General features: G+C 36.5%; 1 protein-coding gene across 2 annotated transcripts in view; it reads right to left on the bottom strand.

Annotated features, from left to right (window-relative positions):
• The window catches only part of mh (DNA-dependent metalloprotease SPRTN), a 54,513-nt gene that overhangs the window by 27,882 nt on the left and 14,037 nt on the right, over positions 1-12,594 (bottom strand). For both annotated transcript variants that reach the window (XM_081758148.1, XM_081758149.1), the window contains exons 3-4: positions 7,791-7,899; positions 3,177-3,296 (exon numbers count right to left, since the gene is read on the bottom strand). In XM_081758148.1, the coding sequence (XP_081614274.1) occupies positions 3,177-3,296; positions 7,791-7,899 (229 nt within the window). The remainder of the gene's footprint in view (positions 1-3,176; positions 3,297-7,790; positions 7,900-12,594) is intronic.

Here is a 12,594-nt window from a genome sequence, read left to right as displayed (position 1 = left end):
AGAGCGAGTTCAATATTTGGTATGCACACACTCGATTTTTAACACAGCTTGGATACGAGAAGGCATAGACAGATACAATTTTTCGCAGTATTCTGGTTTAATTTCTGTAATTCAGAGTTGTTTCATAGCTTCTCTTAATTGAGAAACCAAACTAAGATTGCGTTCAGCCACTTTTCGCTTTAAAATTACCCAACAGTTCTGGGTGGGATTCAAGTCAGGAGAATTTTCGGGCCAAGGTCCAAGAATTTGGAACCTGCTGGTTTCAAGCCATTCCTTAACAGCTTTTGTCTTGTGGCATGGAGTTCCATCATATTGGAAATGGGTGCACTGATTAATCTTCATAACACTAGTAACTTCTCTTCAAGCACATCGAGATAAACAGTTCCATTCATTGATGTCCCTTCAGGTATGAACCACAATCCACATCTACCTTTAGCAGAAATGGCATCCCAGATCATGATTTTTGCAGCATTCTTTACGGTGGAAATGATGCAATGTTGAGAGTCCCTTGTATTGGGAGGTCGTCGTATGTGTCTACGAAAGGCATAAAATTGCGATATTTGGGTCTCGTCCGAAAACATAACTCTTTTTCATTGTTCAGCACTCCATCCCTGATACTTTTTACAAAATATCAAGGTTCTTGGCCGACAGTTTCGGCTTTTTGGCAGGCTTATGGGATTTGAAATTGGCACATAATAACCTAACTGCGGATTGCCCTTTGGAAAGGTAGATTCTCATCTTTTGGTAAACCAGCCGGGATTGCCTTGATTGATTTTCTGGGTGACTTCTTTGCTGTCAATGTATGGCGTCATAAATACGCTTAGTTGTGCACTTTTGACATCCTTCTGGCTTTTATACCCTTAATTTCACGTGGTTTTTGAAATCGCTTATTGATCTGGCAACTGTCTTTTGTGCCAGTCGCAATCTGGCAGTAATTTGGCGAGTACTACAGCCTTCTTCACTCAGAATCTTTATTTGTGCGTATATTTATAGCGAAATTCTTTTCTCAGACATAGTCACCATTATTACCCTTGAGTGAGAGTAGAAAGAAAACTAGCACGCGTTCAGTACGAACAATACACAATCTCTAGATACTTATGAGTCACCTACTATGAACAATTACCAGACTACCAAACAGCACACGATACTATCACGTGCAAAGAGAATGCCCACTGCGTGACGGAAACAATACGGGTAAGTCATCCATTCTGGTCAATACTGTAGAGAGAGAGAGAGAGAGAGAGAGAGAGAGAGAGAGAGAGAGAGAGTGAGTGAGTGAGTGAGTGAGTGAGTGAGTGAGTGAGTGAGTGAGTGAGTGAGTGAGTGAGTGAGTGAGTGAGTGAGAGAGTGAGTGAGTGAGTGAGTGAGTGAGTGAGTGAGTGAGTGAGTGAGTGAGTGAGTGAGTGTGTGAGTGTGTGTGTGTGTGTGTGTGTGTGTGTGTGTGTGTGTGTGTGTGTGTGTGTGTGCGGGGGGAAGGAGAGGTTAATGAGGTTTTGCGAAACAAACTCCTGTGCCAAATAGTCAGATAAGGCAAAGAGAGAAATAGCTTCTGAGAAGGAAAACTCCCTGACTTTTCCAGATTTTTTGAGTTTTCCGTGAAATTCCCTTACTCTTCCAGCTTTTCCACGATTTCCAGGTCAGTAGGAACTTGATCGTCTTAAGACTACAATGAAAGATATTAGTGAAAGTTTTATAGTTAATCCTGGAAAGCCTAAACCATCTTTGACCCTAACTGGGCGGCTATTCGAAGCGTTTTTATGACTCATACGTACGCTTGGAATACGCTGACCATGTATTTAAATGTGGATGGCTAATCACATTGCGCTGCAAACGCGAAAGCAATAAAAACGCGCAGAAAACGTCGGCTCGAGCGTATTTAGTGTGTTTCCAAACAACAGACCCCTGCTGTCTAAAGGAAGGAAAAGAAAGGAAAAACGTGTTGCCAGACAAGGGGATTTTAGAAAGAAAAAAAAAAACAGCTGCTTGGAAGATGCTTTGTGCAGAGTATTGGAACTCTGCTATTATATACCTAGACCTGGCAAAAAAGACCTGGAAACCCTGACTGGCTCACAGTATGCCTTATAACTCTGACGAAAGTAAAATCACCAAATAGGCACCTAGGTCGCGTTCGCTGCAGGGGGTAACGCATCAAAAACGCGTTCTCGAATAGCCTTTCACTGAATGGACCAAATTTACAGTGATGGCTCGGAGGCACTCGTTGGGCTTTGTATAGTTTAATACAGCCAACATAACTTTGATATTGTTAGGGATATGAGATAGAATGAAGCTTAGGGTATGGAATAAGGCTACGCTTGAGTAAGACTTTAAGGCGGAAAGTATTTTAGTGTTAGAACTGTTGATATTATTCTTGAATTATTGGACATTCCTTATATTAAACTACTTCGTTGCCAGAGGAAATTAAAACATATTAATGAACAACAATCAATAAAAAAAGAAATTATGAAACTTGCATTCCGTTAATCCACATAATTGCAAAGATTATTTTTATTTTTATTATTATTATTATTATTATTATTATTATTATTATTATTATTATTATTATTATTATTATTCGTTTCAATTTGCTGAAAGCTTTCAACACTCCCAAGTACTTTTTCAGACGGTTATAAAGGTGAGGGAGAACTGTTATTTATTGAAATAGCTAGCGTTACACAGCACGAAAGGTTATCACAGCCTAGCTCCCTCGTGACTACATGATTAGCATACGCGTCTCTGGCGCAGGATACTAAAATTCGATTCCCAATAAGAGGATGCTTAGCTTCACCGCTTATGCGATCGGCGCATATTGCGTATTATCTCTTGAAAACCGAAAACAAGATCAGCATTAGAAAATAACTAGCTGAATATTCCATCTTTGCTGGAAAGAATCAGGTTTATGAAATATATCTGAAGGCTTCCACTTGCTGAATGAAGTTGGATTTCATTGGAGCTAGATAAACGCCCATTCCCAGTTCTTTATTAAGGTTCACATTTCTAGGCATCTTATTGTTAGTCTAGAGTAGACAGTGAATACTTTATATAAAATTTCAAGATTCTATGGCTAGCCATGGATTTGTATAGCGAGCAAACATACATGCATTCTGCTTTATATTTAAGATTAGTACAATTATTAAAGAAAATAGAAAGAGGTAAATAAATTCAAAAACTGTACTTACAGATATTCTTGTTCCAGCTTCCGAGTTAATCCGGTGCATATGCTTCAAAAATTCCGGACCATGGCCATCTCTGTCTCTATTATTACATGTAACGAACAAATACGCATGGATCATCTCGTGCTGCGAAAGAAATACACAAAAATATATTTACGATAAAGCATTTTTAGTATGAGTTATTTCCTACAAAAAATCAATTTTGTAAACCATATACACATGCAACCAAACTGATAAGAATCTAATTTTCTACCCTAGAGACGAAGAAACCTGTAGACCGGTTCTCTTCGCATGTCAAGTGAGTTTTCCAATCTATCGTTGAAACAGAAAAAGGGGGTAGGATTTGTGCAAGCTAAAATTTTGCGACACACGCAATTGAGAACCTTTGGCTTACTCTGTTCTCCGTTATTAACCACCATTGTTATGTTGTTTAGTTCTAGTCAATTAGTATGAAACTTTGAAACTAAATAAATAAATAAATAAACATTGTTATAAATCATTTTGAACGCGAAAAAAAAAAAAAAAAAAAAACAATTCAAATTTATTAATTACAGATATGCTGACTACACAGTTATAGTCTAGGAAACTTGTGAGCAATCACAAAGTCTTCTTCAGGAACTAAACTTGATACATCCAACAATCAATTCATAGCTAAGTATAATAGTATAAAGAATAGTAGTTTGGATATTCTAGATTCGACATTTAGTGGACGGAATAATAAATTCATATAAAACTGTACATAAATCAAACTGTTTCTGACTTTTACATAATAAATCCAAATATTCGCACAAAATTAAGACCAATTTATTATAGTTAAATTTCCTCTTAAGTTAGCAGAATGGTACCTACGAAGGATGATATACTTAATTAAGTAAATATAATCTTTCGATACTCCTAGGGTACTATGGAAAGACTGGAAAAACGTAATTGGAAGCTGTAAGAGAGAGCGGAATTGCAAGCCGTAAGTTCAGGTCTTATACAGGGTGTCTACTGAGTTTCATTTTCAAAATTCCAGTATATTCAGTATAAATATCAGCAAAATTCCTGTACCTAATACAATGATTTTTTAAAATTCTTTAGGAATAATTACACTCTTGATGATTTTAGGTTTTTAATTGTTTTACCATCAAAAGAATATTTTATTTTTAATACATTTAGTTAACCTTGATTTTTTTTTAATACAATGATTTTTTAACATTTTTAAAGGGCCTCCCAACTCCTCTCACAGCTCTCCACTCCACCCATTGCTTTAAATGTCTAATTACAAAATGTATACAATTCTTGCTTTGGAAAAATTTACAATCTCAATGGATACAAAATTGTTTCTAAGACTAATAAAACAATTACAAAAAAGTATTGTTGCAAATTCAGTTTCATGATTTTTCCAAAAAATGAAATTTTTGAGTTTTACGTCCCACGTTATGCCGGCTAGACTAAATGAAACGGTGATGAGAAATGAATGAAACGGTGGAATGAATAAAGTGGGAGGAAACCCACACACGCGGAGTTCGTCCACAACAAAGTTCACTTGGCGCGAGCTGAGATCGAACCAGGGACACCAAGCACCAGAGCTCTACCGCTGAGCCACCACGACCCATGATTTTTCCAGCATGTCGATCAAAATTCCAGTATATTTCCAGTATTTCCAGTATCAGTAGACACCCTGTTATATATTCTCGGTACTAAAAAGATGCTCAACTCTAAATCAACCATTAAATCCTCAAGTAAATCTTTGATTTTTTTTTTTTTTTTTTCAATCTTGGCCAAAATTGTAATCTGATTTCAATAAAGTAGACAAAAAAAATATGATTTATAGGCTAGCTATAAACAATTCACGGATTTCATGGAATACTTTGTTAAAAATGCTGTTCAGGTGAGAATCTATGGGCTATCTGCCAATGTAAAGGTAAATACATTGGTATGAATAAATTTTGCAGTTTCCGGCTAAACTCTTATTGCCAATCTAAGGAATGTCTTTGAATTTTATTTTATGAGAATCAAACACCTTAAATTAAATTTGTACACTGGTAACCTTGACAAGAACTGGGATATCGTCATCAATAGTTTCAAAAATTAAGATTTCATTGATGCCCATCCCAGCTAGTTTTCTTTGGTTTCTCATTCATTCATTCATGTATGCCCAACATAAGAGCATTTTTTTAGCTTAACGTCCCACGATTGTGCTCCGAGGCAAAGGAGACGGTGATGATTGCAGTGAACGAAAATAGTGGAATGAGTCAAGTAGGGGTAAACAGGGTGATTCCGAGAAAACCCACGCACACGATGTCTGTCTACTGCGAAGCCAACTTGAGGTGAGCTGGGCTCGAACCAGGAACTCCACGTTTTATAGTTGAGCGCTCTAGCACTGACAAGTAACACTCCGCTCCTCTTTGAATCCAGAATGGCGGAATCCAACACATATCCTTAAAGAGACAGTCCTAATTACGATGCACAGATTCCCAGCGTCATTCAGTAATGAGTTCGGGAGTGATGAATTCAGTCTTGTTGTCTGTCTGAATGCTATCTTCTACTTGCTTCTTGTGATTTATGGATGGTATGGTTTCTATGTAGTATCTTACATAAGGTTAGCAGAAAGAGACGTCAAGGAAATGCCTAGACGGTTTTCCTATGGATTCCTATGTTAACTTTACAGATCCATAACTCCCGAACCCACTGCTGACTGACGATAGGAATCCATATGCACCATAATTAGGACTGGCTCTTTCAGGATGTATGTCGCATTCCGCCATTTTGGATTCACAGGAGCGAAGTGTTACTTGTGAGTCAGTACGATCCAAAAGCAGAAAATTTTTCAACTTTCTGCCACGACTTTCTGCGAAAAATCAAAAAACTTTCTGCAAGCATTTTAGTAATGGTGTAGTAAAATTACAACATAAAATTTTCAAGGGCATAAAAGCAAGAAAGTTTTTATAATTCTATTTTTCAGAACTTTTTTTTTATATATATATATATACTTATAGACTTTCTATTGATAGAGAAATCTACAGAGCTTATAGGGATATATAATAACTGAATAAGTAACCAATCAAGTAATTTTCATATATAGGTCACACAAAAAGAATTACAGGTTTTTTTTTTTTTTTTTTTTTTTTTTTTTTTAATCTTAAAAGGTGACGATGAATCATTTAACTTTCCTTGAATCCTTGTTACAACTTTGAATTTGACCTGTTTAAACATTATCTCCAGAAATAGGCTTGAAATCGTTGTAGTATTAACTATTATATTTCTGACATAAAGCCATTTTCAAAAATTTCCTGTTTCCCTTGTAACCAGCATATTGTCCATTTATCTGAATATAAGCCAACATATTAGTTGTGCCAATCTCGTCAAACGGAAATTTACTGGCTGCAGGGTGGTTAGTCATAATATTTCTAACTAGAGACCCTCAGGTTACACAAATCGTTTTGAAGTAGCCATTTTCTAAGTATTCCAATCACGTTAGAACCTTAACGATAGCTCTACCAAGCAATGGGTAATGGCTCAGCAAGCATCCTGCCACCGGACAGCTGTCTGCATGCATTGTAGCACTTACATTGGCGACTGTCGTCTCGCTTACTCTTCTCTTTGGCGCCTCTTAAATATATCGGTATATTATGACTATCGAATGTTGAATTGTTCTGAATCGTGTTTCATTTAGAAGGAGGCGAGGGGGCTCAGTGGTAGAGTGTTCACCTCCGGTGCTTTGGGTCCCTGGTTCGATCCCAGCTCGCGCCGTGTGGACTTTGTGGTGCACAAACACCGTGCTCGTGACTTTTCTCATGGTTCTTCCGTTTCCTCCCACTTTCTTCATTCCACCATTTCACTCATCTCTAATCATCACCGTCTCCTTTAGCCTAACCGGCATAACCGTAGGACGTAAAACTTAAAGGTTTCATTTCATTTTTCGTGTTTCATTTATGAAGAGAAAAATCTTTCTGCAACCGTAATTTTTATTTATAGAGTAGAAATTCTTTCTGAGGCAGTAATTTTCGCCTAGAAGTTAGCCAAGCTTTCTGCAGCCCGCATTTTCTTTCTGCGACACTGTCGCCTATTGTTCTGCTTTGGGGCACTAAGGTCCCAATTTTTTCGTGGAGTGTGGTTCGATTGTGTTTTGTGCAGTTCTATGATAATATGTTGATGTCCTATGATAATATATTGTTTCAATCATTGTGTTTTTAAATTGTTATTGTTTCAATCATTGTGTTTTTTAAATTGTTATTGTTTCAATCATTGTGTTTTTAAATTGTTGTTGTTTCAATCATTGTGTTTTTAAATTGTTATTGTTTCAATCATTGTGTTTTTAAATTGTTATTGTTTCAATCATTGTGTTTTTAAATTGTTATTGTTTCAATCATTGTGTTTTTAAAAGCTGTATCTTGTACGAGTACGAACACGTTCAGGTGGCCAAAAGAATAATTCCTATTATAGTGTAATGTAAAAAAGGACCCAAAAAATTGCTATTGAAGAAGTGAGCAGCAGCAGACCTTATTAAATATTGCGGCATATTACAGGTTAATTATTGTGTAACGTTTACGAAAAAAGTGCTATACATTTTCTTAAATATAAAAGCTCCCATTCAATGTTTTGAGATAATTACCGGCAACAATATTCATTGCTTACCAAAAGTGTCTCCACCAAGTCTTTCCGCGGACGAAGTTTCAACAATGGTACACTCAATCGTATTGAACATAGACCTCCTCTCCCCTCGTAACAGCACATACCAGCACACCTATATAAGAAAAAAAAAAAAAACGAGTTGACCAAACGAAGACAATAACAGCTAATTATATTATACTATATATTGCTTCATATTGCTCTTCTTCAAACTATACGAACTATATATTGCTCTTCATCAAATATATTGCTTTTCGCTGATGGCTGTAAACTCTTTAAAGTCGTTAATGCTGTAGACGATGCTTCTTTACTGCAAGCTGATATACGAGGGACGATCAAATTAAAATCTTAAAAATGCAATCAAACGTCGTAAAGTTGGACGATTGTTTCGATACGTCGCAATGATATGCCTTGAGTTACACTTAATGACCAACAGTGTTGCTGGAAGAACGACGAACGCGAGAGAGTCAGTATCAAAATGGCCGCCCGACTGTCCACATGCACCGCGTTAGAACAGCGTTCGGTGATCCGGTTTTTGAGCAGTGAAGGTGTGAAAACAATTGAAATTCATCGTAGGATGGCAAAAAATTATGGTGATTAGTGTTAGTCCCTGCAGTAAGTATACGAGTGGTGTAGGATTTCAAAGTGGCAAATATCTGTGGAAGATGCTCCTCAACCGGGATAGGCTCACTGCGTAGTGACCGACGAAAACACTGCGTTAGTGGAACAGGTTGTAAAGATAAAACAGGTGTATTACGCTTAAAGAAATCACCACAATCATAAATATCAGCTTTGGGTAAGCTCAACACATTGTGCATAATGTTCTGCATTTCAATAAGGTGTCTGCAAGGTTGGTCAAATGTCAGTTGACTGCTGAATTGAAGATCGTCGCGTCGACGCTTGTGAAGAACTTTTGTGTCGTCTCAACGCCGAGAGTGATACATTTCTGGACAGGATTGTTACAGGCGATGAGACCTGGGTTCACTATCATTAACCAAAAACCAAAAAAAGCGAGCACGGAATGATGGTATAGCTCTTCTCCGAAACGAAAAGAATTCCGCACTCAGCCATCAGCAGGAAAGGTCTCTTTTCTGGGATCCAAAGGGAGTAATTTTGGAACAGTATATGGAAAAAGAGTGAAAGTTTTCAAACCTGCTGAAAAATCAACTTCGCCCTGCAATCAGACGTAAACAACAAGGACTTCTGTCCTCAGGTGTTCTCCTACTGCATGACAACGCCCGACCACTTACTGTCCGTTTGATCGTTGAGACTATCGATGACATCAAATTTAAGTGTCTCATTTATCTACCCTATTCACCAGACCTTGCCCCCAGTGACTTTCATGTGTTTGGACCACTCAAAGAAGCTATGGGAGGCAAGCATTTCAATAGTGATTAAGAGGTGAAAAATACGGTGCACAGGTGGAAACAATCACGACAAAAAAAAAAAAAAATCTTTCAACATGATATCCATGCACTTCCGAAGCGGTGGAATACTTGCATTCAACATCACGGGCACAACGTTGAAAAATAGGAGGTAAAATTTCCTTTTGTTTGTACATTCTAAAATGTATTGCACTTTCAAGGTTTTCATCTGACCCTCCCTCGTAAATATGTAATGTAATTGGTGCTCTTCCTGGAATCTATCTCTAAACCCTAATAAATGTACTACAATATCTTTTTCCTTAAAAAAGAATGTTATTTGATAGATATACTGTGTAATGCCCCACACATTATGTGATGGCATTCCAAACTCTGATTGTTTATTTATTCAATATTATGATTTTGTTGTTCTTATTCATTGAATTATTTATTCAATAATTTGTCGTTAATTTTGTTTTGCATTTCAAAGCAAAGCATATATTGGCTAAATGGTACAATTTCTGCACCTCTAAATTCTAACAAAAAAGAAGAAAGTAACTAAGATCTAATAAATTATTCTTTTGTTGAATAATAAACAAAAGAGACAGAATTTGTTAAAACTATTAGTTAAAGTACTAGTTGTAACAAATAATAAATTGTGGAACTGGAAACGGTTGGAGGATTGTTTCAAATATACTGCGAGGTGAAGTGAAGCGTAAAATTACCTCTAATTATACCTAAAGTTTATTTATAATATTATTTAAGCAAGATGGAAATTGAAGGCATGAGATGCAATAGTTGAACCCACTCCGGGTTCTCACTAATAAAATCAGATGTCTTGTAATATGATCTAAATTCTGGTTGGTACTTTATCTAAATTTTAAGTAAATGATGACCCATTATCTGTCTCCAAATTAGCAGATGGTATTGCAAGTCTCACCAAACTTTCTACGTAAAATGTTGCTGACAAAATTAATGATGATGGTGAAGATGTTTGAAGTCGACTAGAAGAGATACACATGTTTCATATGTAATGCCATCTTGGGGATCTTGTGCTGGAGCTGTTTTTCTTTTAATTGCTTGAGTATGTTGAGGTATGTTTATTTATGAGCAGAATAACGCAACGAAGTGAATTGAAAAGATGAAATATTTTATTTATGTTACCGAAGATTGTTATAAAATAATGAATATTGTGTGATAAATAATAATTCTATAGATATAAAATAATGAAATAATGAAAAAATAATAATAAAAGTCTACGAAAGCGAATATAATGCATAAGCATAATGTTTACTAAACAACATACTAATCAGCCCTATTCCCTAATAATCACAGGATGAGCGTTACAAACTACGTCAACAAATACAATATATATTACATTACAATCGAAATGCTAAATAAAATAAACAGTTCATTTAGAATTGTGTTTCAAACCTAGCGACTTACTTATCTATTCACTAATAAATTTAATACCACCACTAGTAAAAGTAAGAATTACTGAAGAACACCTTACTTATTGTATTACTTCTGTTAATTGTCTTGAACTGTACATTACTGGAACTTCTGTTTATGAACAAGTCAAAGATAGAAAAGAGAAAAATATTGTGCACAGATAATGTGATATGTTGTTTATGCGAATATTTATGTTTTGTATATATGTATGTCCTTATTTACCAATTTTATTTCAGGTCCAATCTATAATAATATATGTTTTATTCTGATTAATGTTTTGATAATCTAAATAATATATGTTCTTTCTGAATGTAACTATGGCATATGTTCGATTCCTTGGGGTACGGGCTCCCTACATTAACAACTTGGATGCGTTACTGTTGCTTGGAGCTATGCTCTAAGCTGGCGACTCGGGCCATTCAAAGTCGCCTAGCACGGTTTTCTTTGAATTCTGCGTTGGACGACTTTACTGCAATAAATTTTTACGTTGCGCATTAACATCTGAAGGAAGAGCAGGACAACTGCCCTTACGATTTTTATTTTCCAGATCATTAAATATTGTTCACCTGTATGGAATATGGTTGTACTTACTAATCTATCTCGTATTGACTCGGTTTTAAACTACTTTCTTGCCATAATTAGATTTAGAATTCCCGAGTCACGTGATCATTCGAAACAAGAACTAATGTCTTTAATGAATTTATGTTCCCCTGATAAACGACGCCGCGAAACTGATTTACTTTACCTGTATAAGATCATCAATGGTAAAATTAATTCTGAATTATTACCATCGCAGATTAACTTTTGTGTTTCTCGGCGGCGAACTCGCTCTCTCAATTTTCTAACTTATAGGTTATCGATTGTAAAGTGCTCCTTGTTGTACAGACTAGCGCACGATTACAGTACGTTGTCAACAAGATGTAATTTTATATATTTTCTCTTTTGTTTGTGTTGTACAGTTTCAGTTAATTGGCCTTGTGCTCAGAGGCGGACCGAGAAGGTAAAAGCTCGGGGGGAAGAGCCAGAATCCAGATTATGACAGATATTATTGTCGTTTTTTATAAACTTTCAAAAATGTATAAATGATAGCTTCAATTATTTTTGTCACTCAATAAACTAGGGGGCCCTAGGCTCCCTCCCCCCTCCAGCTAGGTCTGCCACTGGTTGTGCTGTATGAAGTTTGTAAATGAATAAATAAGCTACAATTTTGTACGACAACAAGCAAAATTTTACTGTCCTACTACAGCCAAACAAGCGTAGTCGCTAGAGCGTCTACTCACTAACCGGCTGCGATTCCAATCGGGGCGGGACTAATTTTCGTTCTATTGCTGCTCAAGGTTCACCTGTCATCTGTAAAAAGTAGTGGTATCACGTGTACATTACATGGAGATTGGTTTATCTGGCATGACGTTTTCTCAATGTTGAAGCAGGAAATCGTAGATGTCTACTACTTCCGGTTTTAGATTTAGAGTGGATATTAAACATATTCTTAAGGCGCTTAATCAACTTGGTATTTATTACCGTTTTTGCTCTATAGCGATCAACGTTAAAACCGGAAGCGGTTGATTTCTGTCAGTTCCGGCTTGAATAGAAGGGTAAGGGATAAGATGGTGTCTATTCTTAGAAAGCTATATCGATTCCAAATAAGAAAACGCCACTCGCTATCTCCTGTCGTTTTAACTCAGATCAATATTGAAACCGGAATTGTAATGAATTCCTATCACTTCCGGTTTTAGTAGAGAGTTCAGGATTGAGATGAAATGTATTCGTTGGACGCTTAACCGATTGCAGGAAATGGCTTCTCGTTATCCACGAGCTGTGTTACAAAAGTAATGAGATTGTCAAGACTATACACTAACCGACAACGCTGCTGCCTCCAGCTTCACACGGCAGTTAACTCTGGCCTCTGACTCACAGGAAGGTTTGAGAACGGAAACTAATAATAATCACTATTAACAATTACAACTCACGAGTTCTCAGAAAAGAAAAAACAATGT

This window comes from Thermobia domestica, chromosome 5 (assembly GCF_964235325.1).
Source record: "Thermobia domestica chromosome 5, izTheDome1.hap1.1, whole genome shotgun sequence".
NCBI lineage: Eukaryota > Metazoa > Arthropoda > Insecta > Zygentoma > Lepismatidae > Thermobia > Thermobia domestica.
The sequence above is the reverse complement of the archived record's forward strand: the minus strand, read 5'-3'. Positions and strand labels throughout refer to the sequence as shown.